Below are 20,164 nucleotides of genomic sequence, written 5' to 3' on the forward strand. Positions count from 1 at the left end.
AACTCCAGTCCTCAGGGGTCTGATTTGTGTCACACTTTTTCCCCAGTCCTAGTAAATAAACCAAGCTCCAATAATCACCAAATCATAAACTTCAGTTACAAATGCAATTAGTTTAAATGAGGTGTGTTTGCTAGGGATGGGGGGAAAGTGTAAGACCAATCAGGCCCCCGAGGACTGGAATTTCCCAGGCCTGGCTTATACTTTATATGTACTTAACACCTCTAAACATTTTCCACATCTGTGTTGTAGATTCCATATTATAAACGGTGGTTCGAGCTCGGAATGCTGATTGGCGTTGCGTTGTGCCTAAGAACATCCCTGGCTGCATACCACACCAACGCGTGCCTTATTGCTTACATTTTTTTGGAATATGTATTTTTAGAGTATGTGCATCTGTGGCAATAGAAACGCAACCTCGGCATTGCTAGTGACATCTTCTTACCAACTGAGCCACACAAGAGATTAATTTCATCAACCAGCCCACACATTATGTACACTGAGAAAGAGTCAATCGTTTCTACCTACAACTACTAAAGATTCAAACCTCAATTGAATAATGAGGAAATTTGCTAATTATGGTGCACCGTGTTATTGTTTCATGTTAAAGACATGGCAGCTAATTGTAATGGAGCGAATGTATTGTAATATGGTGAATTATACAGAATTGTTGAGCCAAGATTCATGAAATATGAATTTATGAGTACAAAACGCTTGTTGAACAATATCATTCTATCCAACCTTGAAGGCCTATCAGCAGGACAATATACCCTTACCGAGTTAACCAAATGCATTGTTTTCTAACCACATCTGGATCCATAACGAATTATGGGAATAAATATCACTGAATGACAGAAATATTGGAATAAAGTAGCCTAATGAAGGCAACAAATAGTTGCTTACTGGAACACCCAAAGTCATCCAATTGTTATAATATGATTTGAAGCAATAGCCTACCTGCGTGTGGTCAACTATTTCAGCACCGTTTCACACTGCTCTGAGACAAGCATGGGGACTGGTCTTGATAAATCAATGAGATTATTATTTTCACTGAATCTCCGGTTGGGCCAGTCACGTTGTACAGCGCCATATTTTCCTAACGGAAATCCTGAGGGTTTTGTTTTTCTTGGAAAAGAAACAATAATGATCAAATGAATTAAGATAAATTTCTTAAAATCAATCCCATATACTATGTTCTTACAAAAAGTTGTAAATTCTCCAGTAACTCTCAGATGTTCATTAGGGCATGGAAACTCATGGGGGTGACCACTAGCAACAACAACTAGGACCTAAAAGACACCCACATTGAGGGCCCAAGAGAAGGCAAAATTTGCCCAAGAGAAGGCAAACAAAATGAAAACTCACAAACGTAAAAGACAGGAAGCAAACCAAAAAATGTGGAGCAAAAATGAAAAAAGGGAAGAACCAATAAAGGAGAGCCAATTTAAGGTGTTAATCCTCCACATCACTCAAATCAACTGAAGCACTGAGCCAGCCTATTTTAAATCTCACCTGTGCCGGCACAACTGAAACACCTTCTGACATATGAGATGACAAGGCAGCACAGGTGTAACATATACTGACTAAAGAGGTGACACCAATCGGTGTGCCCAACTTGCTAACGTCCAACCTCAAAATATAAATAAACATGGTGTCTACTGGCTGTCAACACTTAAATACAAGACAAAACAGACACATTTTTTATACAGTACCAGTCAAAAATTTGGACACACCTACTCATTCAAGGGTTTTCTTAATGTTTACTATTTTCTACATTGTATAATAATAGTGAAGAAATCAAAACTATGAAATAACACATATGGAAACATGTAGTTAGCAAAAAAGTGTTCAACAACTCAAAATGTATTTTATAATTTAGATTCTTCAAAGTAGCCAACAAACTTCTTCAAAGTTTGCCTTGATGACAGCTTTGCACACTCTTGGCATTCTCTCAACCAGCTTCACCTGGAATGCTTTTCCAACAGTCTTGAATGAGTTCCCACATATGCTGAGCACTTGTTGGCTGCTTTTCCTTCTCTCTGCGGTCCAACTCATCCCAAACCATCTCAATTGGGTTGAGGTTGGGTGATTGTGGAGCCCAGGTTATCTGATGCAGCACTCCATCACTCTCCTTGGTCAAATAGCCCTTACACGACCTGAAGGTGTGTTGGGTCATTGTTCTGTTGAAAAACAAATGACAGTCCCACTAAGCGCAAACCCGATGGGATGGCGTATTGCTGCAGAATGCTGTGATAGTCATGCTGTTTAAGTGTGCCTTGAATTTTAAATAAATCACAGTGTCACCAGAAAAGCACCCCGACACCATAACACCTCCTCTGCCATGCTTCCTGGTGGGAACCACCAGGCAACCACACGTGGAGATCATCCGTTAACCTACTCTGCGCCTCAAAAAGACACGGCGGTTGGAACCAAAAATCCCAAATTTGGACTCATCAGACCAAAAGACAGATTTCCACCAGTCTAATGTCCATTGCTTGTGTTTCTTGGTCTCTTGCTCTTATTGGTGTCCTTTAGTACTGGTTTCTTTGCAGCAATTTGACCATGAAGGCTTGATTCATGCAGTCATCCTCTTAGCAGTTGATGTTGAGATATGTCTGTTACTTGAACTCTGTGAAGCATTTATTTGGGCTGCAATCTGCGGTGCAGTTAACTTTAATGAACTTATCCTCTGCAGTAGAGGTAACTCTGGGTCTTCCTTTCCTGTGTCAATCCTCATGAGAGCCAGCTTCTTCATAGCGCTTGATAGTTTTTGCAACTGCACTTGAAGAAACTTTCAAAGTTCTTGACATTGTTCGAATTGACTGACATTCATGTCTTAAAGTAATGACGGACTGTCGTTTCTCTTAGCTTATTTGAGATGTTCTTGCCATAATATGGACTTTGTCTTTTACCAAATAGGGCTATATTCTGTATACCACCCCTACCTTGTCACAACACAACTGATTAGCTCAAACACATTAAGGAAAGAAATTCCACAATTTAACAAGGCACACCTGTAAATTAAAATGCATTCCACGTGCCTACCTCATGAAGCTGGTTGAGAGAATGCCAAGAGGGAGCAAAGCTGCTCCGTTCATCTTTCCCTCAATTCTGACTAGTCTCCCAGTCCCTGCCGATGACAGACATCCCCACAGCATGATGCAGCTACCACCATGCTTGAACGATGGTGCCCCTTGTTTCCTCCAGATGTGACACTTGGCATTCAGGCAAAAGAGTTCAGTCTTGGTTTCATCAGACCAGAGAATCTTGTTTCTCATGGTCTGCGAGTCCTTTAGGTGCCTTTTGGAAAACTCCCAAGCGGTCTTTTACTGAGGAGTGGCTTACGTCTGGCCACTCTACCATAAATGCCTGATTGGTGGAGTGCTGCAGAGATGGTTGTCCTTCTGGAAGTTTCTCCCATCTCCACAGAGGAACTCTGGAGCTCTGTAAGAGTGACCATCAGGTTCTTGTTCAACTCCCTGACCAAGCCCCCCACCCCCCCCTCCCCTGATTTCTCAGTTTGGCCGGGCGGTCAGCTCTAGGAAGAGTCTTGGTGGTTCCAAACTTCTTACATATAAGAATGATGGAGGCCACTGCAGACATTTTTTGGTACCCTTCCCCAGATCTGTGCCTCAGATATTGTGCCTCAGTTTTTTATTTTTAATACATTTTCAACCATTTCAAAAACCTGTTTTCATTATGAGGTATTGAGTGTAGATTGATGAGGGGAAAAAATTCAATAATTTAAAACATTTTAGAATAAGGCTGTAACATAACAAAATGTGGAAAAGGTCAAGGGGTCTGAATAATTACCGAATGCACTGTACAAACATGGCTAAAACTCTACATTGGGACTGAAAGGAGCAAGGGTCTTTAAATTAAAAGATTTAATTTGTTTTAACAATAAATTGTCAAGGTCCCTCCCTCTATTAGGGATGGTGATGCGTTCGATGCCGATATAGCGAAGGGATGAAATAGAGTGGTTCGCTTTTTTAAAAAGTGGGTCGCAACTGGGTAAGTCGAGTTTTTGCACCTAATGGTGCTACGATGCTCAGAGAGTCTTACTTTTGGTTTGCGTTTTGTTTTGCTCACATAATTTTTACCACAAGGACAAGTTGTAAGATAAATAACTGCCTTAATAGAGTATGTTATAGCTTTGATTGGGAACGGTTTCCCTGTTTGGGGTATAGGCGGAAATCCCAGGGGGGACACGACCCCCCCATCCTGGGAAAAATATGATTTGTCCCACCCAATATACAGTGGGGCAAAAAAGTATTTAGTCAGCCACCAATTGTGCAAGTTCTCCCACTTAAAAAGATGAGAGAGGCCTGTCATTTTCATCATAGGTACTCTTCAACTATGATAGACAAAATGAGAGAAAAAAATCCCAGAAAATCACATTGTAGGATTTTTAATGAATTTATTTGCAAATTATGGTGGGGGACAATCTGGCGTTGTTTTGTGTATTAGTTCATAAACCATGTGCCATGGAATTGGTACATCGAAAATCTATTCTCAACTATTTTGCAATCTATATGGCAGAGCTGTAAATGTTTTGGTCCTTACATGAAACTGGTATGCTTTTTTATTTATCATAATTTCATTTTCAAATAACCGAAAGTGAGAGTTTGTCATCTGAATAAAGGGAAAAAGGCCATTCTTGAACATGGGGTGAGATATTCTTACTAATTTGCTAGAGAACCAGTTCAGATTTAAGTATAACTTTTGTATGACTGAAGCCTTTAGTGAGAGGTCTAATGCTTTAATATTGAATCATTTCTGCCCTCTGAAATTATATTAATTATATAAATAGGCCCGTTTAATTTAGTCTGACTTGACGGTCCAAGTAAAAAGGTATATTTTTTGCTCATTTAATTTTTTTAAACAAGTCGCTAGGTGTAGGCAAGACCATAAGCAAATAGGTAAACTGTGATATGACTAAAGAGTTAATCAGGGTGATTTTTCCACAAACAGACAGGTATTTTCCTTTCCATGGTATCAAGATCTTATCTATTTTGGTAAACTTTATATTTAAAAAAATATTGCAGTGAGATCATTCCTTTCTTTCGGGATATGACTACGGAGTATTTCCAATTCCCCATCAGACCATTTTATTGGTAAACTACACAGTAATGTAAAAGTTGTCTTTTTTAGTGATCCAATATGTACATTTATCATAATTTGGTTGTAATCCAAGTATCTATATCCTCTATGAGGCTGTGGAGGAATCCATATTGTGGATTTATAAGAAAATATGAATCATCAGCGTACAATGACACCTTTATTTTTAAGCCTTGGATTTCTAGCCCCTTAATATTATTGTTGGATCTGATTTTAATATCTAACATTTCAATGGCCATAATAAATATATATGCCGATAGTGGACAACCTTGTTTTCCTCCTCTTGACAGTTTAATACTTTCTGAGAACTAGCCATTATTTACTATTTCACACCTAGGGTTACTATACATAACTTTAACTCATTGTACAAGATATTCTCCAAAATGTAAATATTCCAGGCATTACAGTGCCTTGCGAAAGTATTCGGCCCCCTTGAACTTTGCGACCTTTTGCCACATTTCAGGCTTCAAACATAAAGATATAAAACTGTATTTTTTTGTGAAGAATCAACAACAAGTGGGACACAATCATGAAGTGGAACGACATTTATTGGATATTTCAAACTTTTTTAACAAATCAAAAACTGAAAAATTGGGTGTGCAAAATTATTCAGCCCCCTCTTCATGATGCTCTCTGATGCTCTCTGCGCTTTTAACGGACCTCTGAGACTATCACAGTGCAGGTGCATTTATACGGAGACTTGATTACACACAGGTGGATTGTATTTATCATCATTAGTCATTTAGGTCAACATTGGATCATTCAGAGATTCTCACTGAACTTCTGGAGAGTTTGCTGCACTGAAAGTAAAGGGGCTGAATCATTTTGCACACCCAATTTTTCAGTTTTTGATTTGTTAAAAAAGTTTGAAATATCCATAACAACTGCCTTGTTCAGGGGCAGAACGACAGGTTTTTACCTTGTCAGCTTGGGGATTCGATCCGCCCATTAAGTCATGCTCTCTTTGAAGAACATACAGTGACTTGCGAAAGTATTGCGACCTTTTGCCACATTTCAGGCTTCAAACATAAAGATGTAAAACTGTATTTTTTGGTGAAGAATCAACAACAAGTGGGACACAATCATGAAGTGGAACGACATTTATTGGATATTTCAAACTCTTTTAACAAATCAAAAACTGAAAAATTGGGCGTGCAAAATTATTCAGCCCCCTTAAGTTAATACTTTGTAGCGCCACCTTTTGCTGCGATTACAGCTGTAAGTCGCTTGGGGTATGTCTCTATCAGTTTTGCACATCGAGAGACTGACATTTTTTCCCATTCCTCCTTGCAAAACAGCTCGAGCTCAGTGAGGTTGGATGGAGAGCATTTGTGAACAGCAGTTTTCAGTTCTTTCCACAGATTCTCGATTGGATTCATGTCTGGACTTTGACTTGGCCATTCTAACACCTGGATATGTTTATTTTTGAACCATTCCATTGTAGAATTTGCTTTATGTTTTGGATCATTGTCTTGTTGGAAGACAAATCTCCGTCCCAGTCTCAGGTCTTTTGCAGACTCCATCAGGTTTTCTTCCAGAATGGTCCTGTATTTGGCTCCATCCATCTTCCCATCAATTTTAACCATCTTCCCTGTCCCTGCTGAAGAAAAGCAGGCCCAAACCATGATGCTGCCACCACCTTGTTTGACAGTGGGGATAGTGTGTTCAGGGTGATGAGCTGTATTGCTTTTACGCCAAACATAACGTTTTGCATTGTTGCCAAAAAGTTCAATTTTGGTTTCATCTGACCAGAGCACCTTCTTCCACATGTTTGGTGTGTCTCCCAGGTGGCTTGTGGCAAACTTTAAACGACACTTTTTATGGATATCTTTAAGAAATGGCTTTCTTCTTGCCACTCTTCCATAAAGGCCAGATTTGTGCAATATACGACTCATTGTTGTCCTATGGACAGAGTCTCCCACCTCAGCTGTAGATCTCTGCAGTTCATCCAGAGTGATCATGGGCCTCTTGGCTGCATCTCTGATCAGTCTTCTCCTTGTATGAGCTGAAAGTTTAGAGGGATGGCCAGGTCTTGGTAGATTTGCAGTTGTCTGATACTCCTTCCATTTCAATATTATCACTTGCACAGTGCTCCTTGGGATGTTTAAAGCTTGGGAAATCTTTTTGTATCCAAATCTGGCTTTAAACTTCTTCACAACAGTATCTCGGACCTGCCTGGTGTGTTCCTTGTTCTTCATGATGCTCTCTGCGCTTTTAACGGACCTCTGAGACTATCACAGTGCAGGTGCATTTATACGGAGACTTGATTACACACAGGTGGATTGTATTTATCATCATTAGTCATTTAGGTCAACATTGGATCATTCAGAGATCCTCACTGAACTTCTGGAGAGAGTTTGCTGCACTGAAAGTAAAGGGGCTGAATAATTTTGCACGCCCAATTTTTCAGTTTTTGATTTGTTAAAAAAGTTTGAAATATCCAATAAATGTCTGTCCACTTCATGATTGTGTCCCACTTGTTGTTGATTCTTCACAAAAAAATACAGTTTCATATCTTTATGTTTGAAGCCTGAAATGTGACAAAAGGTCGCAAAGTTCAAGGGGGCCGAATACTTTTGCAAGGCACTGTATGCCAATGCCACTGCCATCAAATGGCAGCAACAGTAGGGTTTGTGAAGTTATGCAAATATTTAGGTTAAAGTGGGGGAAAAACACATCGGACTTCGTGAGAATGGTTTTAGCATCAAAATAGGATCCAGATTGAGAAATGTTATATACAGAAAAGTTAACAGACAAGGACAAGGTGGGCATACATCTTTATTTTGACTCTGTCATGCTGTGTCAATACGAAAATGTGACAAATTCTGTCCAACCAGACATTCCTTAATTTGTAAATTAATATTTATTATTAATAACCTGAATAATAATAATAAAATGGCATGATAATAACAAAGTGTAATGGCTGGTTTAAAATACGTTTTATTAAGAAGCATCCATGTAAACAAGTGTACAAACAGAATTTTATTTTTATTTTATTTTTTACATCGGGTCTTAAAAGCCTAAGACAACAGTAACACACATTTAAACAAAATGGACACATCAGAAACAATACAAAAAAATAAATGAAAAAGGAAAGAAACCAGTAACGATGTGTAATGCAATAGAGAAATTGCACGTTTCTTTTGAGGCCGATAGCCTGTGTTAAGTTGTGTCAATATGAAAATGTGACAATCCTCTCCTTTCTGACATTTCTTAACTTGTATACGAGACTAATATTTAGAGGTAATAAGGTAATAAAAATAATGAAATGCTACTGATAATAACGATGTGTAATGGTAATAGAGAAGCTGCAGAAATAAAGCCAACCTTTAACAATTATGTCATTGACCGTGTATATTGGCCTGGCCAATTACTGTAACCTCCAATTCCAAGACCGCCACAGCCCTATAGCTGACACCACCTCATTCTTTCTGCAGACATGTTTGAATATTAATTCAAAACAGATTTTTTGAAAACGTGGTCGCATAAAAAACTGAGGGAGATTTTACCATTATTCTGTTACCAAACATTGCATCGGCACAGATCATCCAGTAAATGTGTTATTGTAAAATATACTGTGTAAATTGTTCAAAGTAGTCCTTGTGCATAGAGTTGTATGGGTTGTTAAACTTTGAAATCAATGATTTTTGTTTGGCATAGATTTTACAGTGAAATACCTGAGTCAAAGCATAATTTCATCACCGTTGAATTTCCCCTAAGTGACTTCAAGACTAGACCTAGCTGTTTCAAGATGACTAGAAAGGTGAGTGACTACAGTAACTCTGTACTGTTTTGGCATAGAGAATGTACAAATGCTTGCCGTGCGGACACACACACGAGAAACTTGTTTGGCTTTAGTTATGGCCGCTGCATTTCTTTATTACCAGGCCGAATAGGAACATGGTTTTACTGGAGGGGGGCCTTCAGAACAGCTGATTAAAGGAACAATGTAGCACACAGTGCTGCCATATGGCTGAAATACACTGACACACACAGTCCTACAGTACAGCTGACACACACACAGACCTACCCATAGAGATCCTATAATTCACTCTCATACAATTCTATAGACCTACCACAGTACAGCTCAATCACACAGTAGCTACAGTACAACTGACACACTTAATTCCTACTGTGCGGGAGCAATTCATTACAGCCGACAGAGTAGAGCTGAATGATGTCCATAGTGATGACTGCATTAGCTCCTCTTATAGTTAGATATAGTGGGTGGGCAGACCAGGACTTTAAAGGGATACTTCATGATTTTGAAGCCCTTTATCTACTTTCCCCAGAGTCAGATGAACTTGTGGATACCATTTTTGTGTCTCTGTGTGCAGTTTGAAGGAAGTTGCTAACTAGCGTTGGTGCATAGACTGCTAGCAGATACCATAGACTCCGTCATTGCGCTAACGCTAATTAGCATTGGCTCACATAACTACCTCCGTACAGGTTACAGGGACATAAAAATGGTATCCATGAGTTCATCTGACTCGTGGAAGTAGATAGTGTAAAGGACTTCATTGCCAAAATCCTTAAGTATCACTTTACCCACTATGAAATTATCATAAACCTGATGTGAATGGCCAAATAACAAAATGATGAAATGGCAAAATGATAGGCAAAACGTATCGTATCTGAGGACCATTTCATATGATTGTTAAGAGGATCTCAAAAAAATGTTTTTTAAATATGGGTTTTTAATAAGATCTCCCTCAGCAGAGAGGAGGCCAATTTCACCTAAACCTTGTCTTGTGCCTGTTCACTGGCTTAGAGAGAAGGGGTGTTACAGTTGCATGTAAATTATTCCAAAGATAAACTACAAAAGTTCGGAGTGCGAAATCCCAATCTTGATTAATAGTTGAGAAATGGGAAGCGGTCTAAAATCTACTTAATGATGGATTAATCAGAGTAAGTAACATAAACGATCTGGGTTCCACCAGAAAGACTGTCTGCAACATTCTCATCTGGTCTTCCAGGCTCTCAATCCTATCAACTAGGATTAAAAATGCAACATTTGGCAGCTTCCTGTAGGAAAACATCCAAGTTCACTCCCCATTCTGCTACATCTGTCGCAACTTGCCATCTTTCATGGAGGTCCCTAGAGAAAGATAGGGAAAAGACAGCTTGGCGTGCGCTGCCAGCATATAATTAGGCTAGCCTTGCTGTTTTCACTTTCCCAATTCACTTGCAGATTGCTAAATATCAAAGGGAATAGTGAGCTATGTACATGGTCTAACATGCTGACCAGACCAGACGTGTTGCACGCGCTGCAAAATAAAATGAAAAATAAAATGAACTTGGTTCTATTTGTGACGCTCGAAGTACTGCAAGTCCTGCCTCTCCCATCTCCTCATTGGTTTTTAGGAGCATATACCCACGTGGGTGATTGAAAGATGAACTGTGGTCCACTCTCCAGTTGGTTGCCAACCGCCATATCAAGTCCAAAGAAGAAGAAGCCTAAAGGAAGGAGGAGAGATTACTAGAAAGGAACTTGGTTGACGGTTTTATCTGTGGATTAATTGTCAGAGTAGAGGACCTTATGCCTTTCAGGTAAAATAACAACCCAATGTTTATATCCCAGAACAAATTAGCTAGCACCAGCAAGCTAGCTAGCTAAATTGCCATAAATGTTTAATGCTTTTTGACCTGTCCCCAAATTAATATAATTGGTTCCGAGTTTGTTTTGATATTTCAACCTGCGTGTCCTGATCACGTCTGGTGTGGGTGGACAAAATCAAGTTGCGTGCGATGGTGTGTGCAATGTGGTCAGTATTTGAGAGCGAGGGGAACTTTGTTTGAAAGCGTTTCACGTGTCACCACATTTCATGCATGCGTGACCTCCTGTGCCTCAAAGCCATTTCCTCTTACTGGTTGTGACGACAACATTTGTTCAGCTGGTTGCCCTTTCCTTTCTCAGTGCAACAGCAAACCTTAAGAATGCCACCTTATTAGAACTGTTTTCACTAGGAAAACTAGGACTAGGAAAAACCAACAAGGTAGGCCCTATTTCATGAAAATGTATTGATTTTGTGAGACCGTCATGTCATTCGTGGTTGGTAGCACGCACGCACACAAACGCAAAGGTAAAAATATAGAATGAATCATGCTGCTGGTCAAGAAGATGAGCCTTGAACTACTCTGGGTTCTGTACTAGGATGGAGGAAAGAGCAATGAGCTTTTATGGCAAAACACTGTGACGGTATCACCAGAAATTAAGGGTCGAACATATCCAGTTGCTCCTCTGATTAAACTATCTTCCTCTTTCACCCTGACTCCTATCATAGGGAAATATTTTACTCTATTGTTATTCTAGTCTAATTCTGTGCATCAGGGTTGGAGTTCTTGTGATTTTCAAATCAATCAATTCAGCGGTTGAAGTAATTGAATTACTGAATTGACAAATTCTCATTGAAAATAATTGTCCATTCTCAATTCATGAAATGGATTTCAATTTACTGCCTGAATTGATATTGTAGTTGACCCTTACCCTGATACGCATCATATTGTACTGTATATAAACATGCATTATACAGTCACCAATGACATGATGAGAGCTGATTTCTGAGCACCATCCACACACAGGTCTTTAGCACTCAAAGGTTTCAGGGCTAAAACCTTCAGCCATAATATAGTCCCACGGTACATGCATTGTTTGGTTGAATGTTTAAGAACTTTCAGGGTTTTCTATTCATATAAATTGGACACTGAATGATAGTGGCTTGAGACACAGCAGTTAACAAAACAATAGAGTGAAGTGTCGATTAGTTCCCCTCTCACTTAATTAAACACCCACATGGACAACTACACACACCGAGTGCTGCCCCCTTCCAATACAACTGTTGGGTTTTCAAATCCAAACAAGGAGAGTTCTCCACCCCCCCCCCCCCCATGGTTTTATTTGTTGTTGAACCAATCAAAGCTCAAGCCAATTTCTGTGTGAATATTGCGCCAACAAATGGACTCGTCCAGACCAGTGTACCACGTGAGTCCGGTCAGCCAGGCTATGCATCCACAGATCTGCTTGAACCACAGCAAGGCAATGATCTGTCCATACAATAGAAGTAGGTAGGAGACGGAATAGCTCATAGGAGTAGGAACCATATACTGTTTCTGTAGCGTGAGGCAGCTTGATGTACAAGTATATCCCCTGGACAGGATGCTAGTCTATCGCAGGACCTTACCTCGGCCAATCTATCTGCTGAGTGCCAAGCAGAGACGCATCGGGTCCCATTTTTTACAGTCTTTGGTATGACTCGGCCAGGGATCGAACTCCCAATCTTTCAATCTCAGGATGGACACTAGAGACAAGGCCAGCGAGTTGGTTGCCCATACAATAGGCTAGTCTATAAACCTTTGGTATTACAGATGAATTCATGTAACATCTATTCCATTCACTTATGCCATTCAACGATTACAATTCATGTTCATGAGGCTGTTAGTAACAACAATCTGTAACCACTATGGTGAATAATGAAAAGCAGACCTGAGTTCAAATCCTAAATGATTAAACGCCCACAAGAGCAGAAATTCAGAAATTCCCTTTTTTTTTTCTTAGCCTACCCATGATGTTACACAAGGATAAGTCAATAAGTCATTGTTTTAGTCAAAGTATGATATATTGAGGTTGAAGTGGGAAATCCAAAGGGGTAACTTCTGATCTTTTTCATGCCAATGCCATGCGTTTCCCCTATGATATGACATGCAACTACTTTAGAGTCTACGTTTCTTTTCAGGGCTGGGTTTTATTTGAATGTTGCCACCCACCAGCATGGCATTATTTATTAATCATAAACACATGCAAAGTACTTCCATCTTCACAAGTCGCAACTGAGCGGAGCAATATAATAGATAATCTTTGGCTGAGCCAAACAGCTTGTCGCCGTAGTCTACGCTTGGCTGCCTGAGCCATGGAGCAAATGAAAGTATGGGGTGTGTTTTAGCACCTCCACTTTTTTTACCAGCAAATTATAAATCATCCTTTGGATCATTTGTCAAGTTTCTTTGGAGATAGAAATCACCACAGCGTTCCCACGCCCAATTTGTGAATATGTATTAGCAGCCTGCGTCATTCTTCAGAGGTAGAACCTAAAAACTACAATTTACGCTCTAGGACAGAAGTTATGCTGAAATAGGGGCGACATTGCACTCTGGTGGGGGCCTTTAAATAATTTCAAACGCTTTAGCTGTGCCTGATTGAGCCTGCCTCTTCCAATGAGCCTGCCTGTTCCAATGGAACCAATAGAAAAGTCCCAACAGAGCAAACACTGCCCACCTGACAAACACTCGAGGGCGGTTTCCCGGACATAGATTATGCCTATTCCTGGACTAAAAAGCAAGCTCAATAGAGAATCTCCATTGAAAGCACTTTTTAGTCCAGGACTATGCTTAATCTGTGTCCAGGAAACCTCCCCTCAAATTACACTAGATATACAAAAGTATGTGGACACCTCTTCAAATTAGTGGATTTGGCTATTTCAGCTACACCCGTTGCTGACATGTATAAAATCGAGTAGACAGCCATGCAATCTCTATAGACAAACATTGGCAGTAGAATGGCCTTACTGAAGAGCTCAGTGACTTTCAACATTGCACTGTCATTTTTTTATTTTACCTTTATTTTACTAGGCAAGTCAGTTAAGAACAAATTCTTATTTTCAATGACGGCCTAGGAACAGTGGGTTAACTGCCTGTTCAGGGGCAGAATGACAGATTTGTACCTTGTCAGCTCGGAGATTCGAACTTGCAACCTTTCGGTTACTAGTCCAATGCTCTAACCACTAGGCTACAGCATGCCACCTTTCCAACAAGTCAGTTAGTCAAATCTCTGCCCTGCTAGAGCTGCCCTGGTCCAGTCTAAGTGCTGTTATTGTGAAGTGGAAAAGTCTAGGAGCAACAGCAGCGCAGCTGCGAAGTGGTAGGCCACATAACCTCACAGAACGAGACCGCCAAGTACTGAAACACGTCAAATTCATCTGTCCTCGGTTGCAACACCAACTACCTAGTTCCAAACTGTAAAGTTTGGTGGAGAAGCAGTCTGGGGCTGTTTTTCATGGTTCGGGCTAATCCCCTTAATTTTAATGAAGGGAAATCTTAACGCTACAGCATACAATGACATTATTGACAATTCTGTGCTTCCAACTTTATGGCAACAGTTTGGGGAAGGCCATTTCCTGTTTCAGCATGACAATGCACCTGTGCACAAAGCAAGGTCCATACCGAAATCATTTCTCGAGATCGGTGTGGAAGAACTTGACTGGCCTGCACAGAGCCCTGACCTCAACCCCATCGAACACCTTTGGGATGAATTGGAACGCCGACTGCGAGCCAGGCCTAATCACCCAACATCAGTGCCGACCTTACTAATGGTCTTGTGGCTAAGTGGAAGCAAGTCCCCGCAGCAATGTTCCAACATCTAGTGGAAAGCCTTCCCAGAAAAGTGGAAGCTGTTGTAGCAGCAAAGGGGGGGGGGACAAACTCAATATTAATGCCCATGATTTTCAAATTAGATGTTGGATGAGCAGGTGTCCACATACTTTTGGTCATGTAGTGTATTTTAAAGAACTCAAATAGTCTGAGCTAGAGGTCGACCGAATCGGCATGGCCGATTAATTAGAGCCGATTTCACGTTTTCATAACAAACGGTATTCGGCATTTTTGGAAGCCGATTATGGCCGATTACATTGCACTCCACGAGAGACTGAGTGGCAGGCTGACCAATTGTTACACGTGTGCAGCAGGAAGCCAAGGTAAGTTGCTAGCTAGCATTAAACTTCTCTTATAAAAAACAATCTTAACATAATCACTAGTTAAACTAGTAATATCATCAACCATGTGTAGTTATCTAACTTATATGCGTTGCATATAATCAATGCGGTGCATGTTAATTTATCATCGAATCACAGCCTACACGTCAAACGGGTGATGATTTAACAAGCGCATTCGTGAAAAAAGCACTGTCGTTGCACCAATGTGTGCCTAACCATAAACATCAATGCCTTTCTTAAAATCAATACACTATTTTTTTATTTTTTGAACTGCATATTTCGTTAATATTGCCTGCTAATATATTTTAACTAGGGAATTTGTGTCACTTCCCTTGTGTTCTGTGAAAGCAGAGTCAGGGTATATGCAGCAGTTTGGGCTTGTTGCGAAATGTGTGAAGACCATTTCTTCCTAACAAAGACCGCAATTAATTTGCCAGAATTGTACATAATTATGACACAACATTGGAAGGTTGTGCAATGTAACAGCAATATTTAGACTTAGGGATGCCACCCATTAAGATAAAATACGGAAAGGTTCCGTATTTCACTGAAATAATAAACATTTTGTTTTCGAAATTATAGTTTCCAGATTTGACCAGATTAATGACCTAAGGCTCGTATTTCTGTGTGTTTATTATATTATAATTAAGTCTATGACTTGATATTTGATAGAGCAGTCTGACTGAGCGGTGGTAGGCAGCAGCAGGCTCGTAAGCATTCATTCAAACAGCACCTGAGATTAGACTGGCAATACTATAGTGACTATAAGAACATCCAATAGTCAAAGGTATATGAAATACAAATGGTATAGGGAGAAATAGTCCTATAATAACTACAACCTAAAACTTCTTAATTGGGAATATTGAAGATTCATGTTAAAAGGAACCACCAGCTTTCATATGTTCTCATGTTCTGAGCAAGGAACTTAAACGTTAGCTTTTTTACATGGCACATAATGCACTTTTACTTTCTTCTCCAACACTGTCTTTGCATTATTTAAACCAAATCGAACATGTTTCATTTACTTGAGACTAAATAGATTTTATTCATGCATTATATTAAGTTAAAATAAAAATGTTCATTCAGTATTGTTGTAATTGTCATTATTACACATACATATTTACTTTTAAAAAACAAAAATAAATCGGCCGATTAATCGGTATTGGCTTTTTTTTGTTCCTCCAATAATCGGTATCGGCGTTGAAAAATCATAATCGGTCGACCTCTAATTTGAACCCAGGTTTGCTGAATAACAGAGAGAAAAACATTATTTTCCATACTTTATAAGTTCTTATTTAACATTTAGTCAGGATCATTGAAATGGATCATTATTAATACTTAAAATGTAACCTTTATTTAACTAGGCAAGTCAGTTAAGAACAAATTCTTATTTACAATTGCATCCTACCCCGGCCAAACCCTAACAACGCTGGGCCAATTGTGAACCGTCCTATGGGACTCCCAATCACGTCCGGTTGTGAAACAGCCTGGATTCGAACCATTATTGTCTGTAGTGACGCCTCGAGCACTGACACGGAACCCAAACCGGCTGCGCGCGTGCGCCATTGTGCATAAATTGATTTTGTCCCCCTACACCAAAAGTGATCACGACACACAGGTTAAAATATCAAAACCAATTACATGAATTTAGGGACAGGTCGAAAAGCATTAAATATGTATGGCAATTTAGCTAGTTAGCTTGCACTTGCTAGCTAATTTGTCCTATTTAGCTAGCTTGCTGTTGCTAGCTAATTTGTCCTGGGATATAAACATTGAGTTGTTATTTTACCTGAAATGCACAAGGTCCTCTACTCCGAAAATTAATCCACACATAAAACGGCCAACCGAATCGTTTCTTGTCATCTCTCCTCCTTCCAGGCTTTTTCATCTTTGAACTTATACAGTGATTGGCATCTAAAATGTCAAAGTATTACCACGACTACCGGCAAAACAGTTTGTCTTTCAATCACCTACATGGGTATAACCAATGAGGAGATGGCACGTGGGTACCTGCTTCTATAAACCAATGAGGAGATGGGAGAGGCAGGACACACGCCAGCAGTGTGGGTGCAATAATTGAATAACATAGATTTTTAAATTTATTTTGCGATGCCTTGTCCGGTCTGGTCAGCATGTGAGATGCAGTGCCTTAGACCGCTGCACCACTCGGGATACCTTATGGGTCATACATTCTTATGACAAGTCTTACGATGCATAACCACAACATAATGCATTATGCCTGGCTGCAGTCTTTAGGTATTGTTAATCTGTTACCTGAATTAATGCAATAGCGCGCTATTTTAAAGTTAGCCACTGAGCTGCTGTCAGCAATTCGTCGCACATGCATGCATCGCGTTGAGTTATTGGGTGAAGTTATCAAAGAATACAACGGGATACAATTGTAAAAGTATTTCTCAGAGAACGAAGGCTACAACTCTCACACCCACAAGCTGCGCGTGCAGCAGCCTGCAAAACACTGGGGCATATTTATTTCGGAAACCGTTTACCGTATAAGAACCAAACGGAAACAGAGCCAAAACGAAAGTTTCTATTGGACAAATCATTCGGTCTCTCCCCGTTTCCTTTGGTTCCGTTTAAGAAACGTTTTGCAACATTATTCGGCGTAATGAATATGCCACTGGTCAAGAAGTTTAAACTATACTCAAAATACAGTCGCTAGCTTCCACAGAGTCTAGGTTATATCCTAGTAAAAACATGCGTTTAGGCAATTCAAAGAACTAAAGACACAATGTAACACAAACGGTCGTGAACGAATGTGCAGCCAATCCAATTAGGAGTTTCTAACCAGATTCAAATCTTTGCAATGTCCAGTCATCTCTAGGCTAGCTACTTGGCTAGCTAAAGTTAACTCTTCCAATATGCAACACGGCTTCCCAACAACGCATATTCTTAGCTTGCTCTACTCCCTGCTTAAAGCAGCCACATAAAGCACGAGTAAAATGCGCATAGCTTCAAATAGAACGGTAAGTCAACCAATACTTACCGAACGACAGAAAAAGTAAATAAAAAGCAACGGTGTGTACGACATCTGGCTTTTCAGGGATCATCGTGCGAGACAGAAAGAGATGCTGACAGCCTTCGGTGTGGCTTTGACAGTGTTTGGAATGGAATGCTTTTTTGTGACAAGAGAAAGGAGATTTTGGCATGTTCACCGCCCGCCACTAATGTGGCTCAGGCGCGCTCTTGTGGCCAAATGCTGCACTGTTAAAAGTCGTGCTTACTAGGCTACAATAACACACCCCGTGTCTTTCCTGGTTGGCTCAATTGTACTTATCAAATAAAAAATAATTCACACAGCATTTTGCAGTTATCCTATCTTTATTTGTCTATATTTAACCAGCCTGCACAAATAGCTTTGCAACGTAGGCTAAACAAACTTGCTTCATTAGGCCTATTTTATTATAACATTCTATACAATAGATTTCGGTAGCTACAGTCATTACGTCTACAGTAAAGGATAATCATTGAATCCATTTGAAATATTTAGGCTTCAATCAGATTCCCAGCAAACATGACCCCATTAACAAGCTAGCCAACATTTTAGTCATTTAGCAGACACTCTTATCAGAAACAACTTACTGATCCCACGTGTGAATCGCATTTACAATCCTGTCATGGCTAGCACTGCTACTCGACCCACTGAGCCACACAGGACTACACCACCCCAACACAGGCTAGCCAACACAGGCCAGACTCACCAAGCCCAGCTATAGGAGGGACTCATTTCAATATTTGGGAGCTTGGTTTGCACAGTTTTTTTGTGCAACCATGACTAGGATTATTTTTGTTTTATCTTATACACTGCCAATGATGAGGTCTTTAAAAAACACTTATGAGAAACTTAGTCGTCATGAAATTGTATTTAAAGCGTAGCCTCACACAACCCAACTCTGAAATATGGTCCCTGTTTTCTTTCTCCCTACTTTTTACGCATGAGATGTTAACTGTAATGAGATTTCCTAATACTGTTGGAATGAGACTATCGGGACTTTTGTAATTAGTTAATTGTTTATTGGATGTTGTGTTTAGGCCTAGTACTCACCCCTCCAAAAATTAACAGAATGTATAAAAAACAAATGGATGAGATTTCAGCTGCAATGTACATGTTTTTGAGTTACTATCTGCATTACTTTCCTCCCTACAGTGCTGTTGTATCATTTAGATCCAAAAACATACTTGTGGGTAGCAGCCACAAATCTGGTAATAATTTTGGCTATTGACACATTTACAATGTGGTTCTCTGCTGGACACACAAACACAGGTCTAAATCAGTCACTGATTATAAGACAAGAATGAAAAACAGATGTGTTTTGGCCCTCGAGGACCGTATTGAATAGCCCTGATCTAGATTAATTGTTCAGGTCCCAATGATAATGAAGGTTACATGCTGTGAACTCGTCTATATATTCTTTAGAGGCCTTGAAAGTGATTGTACTATAGAATGCTTTAACCAATCACCTGTTTTCGTGTTGTTTGTAATGGGACAAACATATTGAAATTATTAACACAGTGAAATATATTTATTTCTGCACGTTTAATGCCGGTCTCAACTGCCTCCGACTGATCAATGACACCACAGCAGGTATCATGGGAAATTGATCCTTCTCCTCTGGCAAAGTGCTCAATTAATTATACTGTACAAGGAACCATTAATATTCCTCTGTCTTCTGTCTCCCTCTAGTTGCTTTGAATTATGGCATATACTGTACAAAGAGGACCTCCCATCAGCCAATGTAAAATCCAAGATAGTGGTCTTTGTTGACGTGGGACATTCAGCTCTCCAACTGTCTGCCTGTTCAGCAGGGCAAGTTAAAGGTATGGACAAGTCAAGTGAAACATGGCTTTAGCCAGGTAAGGTATGCTAATATGTCTAACTTAAACTCCTAACTGTGCTAGCCTATATGTACACACTATATAACATAAAATCTGATGTAAAATCAATGGAAGGGATGATGACATGCAGTACCAGGTTGTTTTTTTAAACGTAAAACCAAATAATTGTGTTGATTTGCCCTTTTTTTTACAGGTACCGCATACCTCCCCCACTTATATATATTTTTTAAATGGTGGTGGCAAAAATGTTATTTAACCCTTATTTTACCATGTAAATTGACTGAGAACATAGTTTAATTTACAGCAACAACCTGGGGAATAGTTACAGGGATGAATGAGCCAACTGGAGGCTGGGATGATTAGCTGACCATGACGGTATGAGGGCCAGATTGGTAATTTAGCCAGGACACAAGAGTTAACACCCCTAC

At 39.8% G+C, this 20,164-nt stretch overlaps 1 protein-coding gene across 3 annotated transcripts in view; it reads right to left on the reverse strand.

The window, feature by feature from the left end:
* LOC109906302 (beta-1,3-glucosyltransferase) overlaps positions 1–18,077 on the reverse strand; it is a 132,918-nt gene extending 114,841 nt beyond the window's left edge. Inside the window, exon 1 of one of the 3 annotated variants that reach the window (XM_031790362.1) lies at positions 17,887–18,077. In XM_031790362.1, coding sequence (XP_031646222.1) covers positions 17,887–18,049 — 163 coding nt within the window. In that variant the 5' untranslated portion in view covers positions 18,050–18,077. The remainder of the gene's footprint in view (positions 1–17,886) is intronic. The other 2 variants (XM_031790360.1, XM_020503949.2) reach the window with 2 other exon arrangements.
* Between the last annotated feature and the right edge of the window lie 2,087 nt (positions 18,078–20,164).

Source organism: Oncorhynchus kisutch, linkage group LG15 (assembly GCF_002021735.2).
Source record: "Oncorhynchus kisutch isolate 150728-3 linkage group LG15, Okis_V2, whole genome shotgun sequence".
Classification (NCBI taxonomy): Eukaryota; Metazoa; Chordata; class Actinopteri; order Salmoniformes; family Salmonidae; genus Oncorhynchus; species Oncorhynchus kisutch.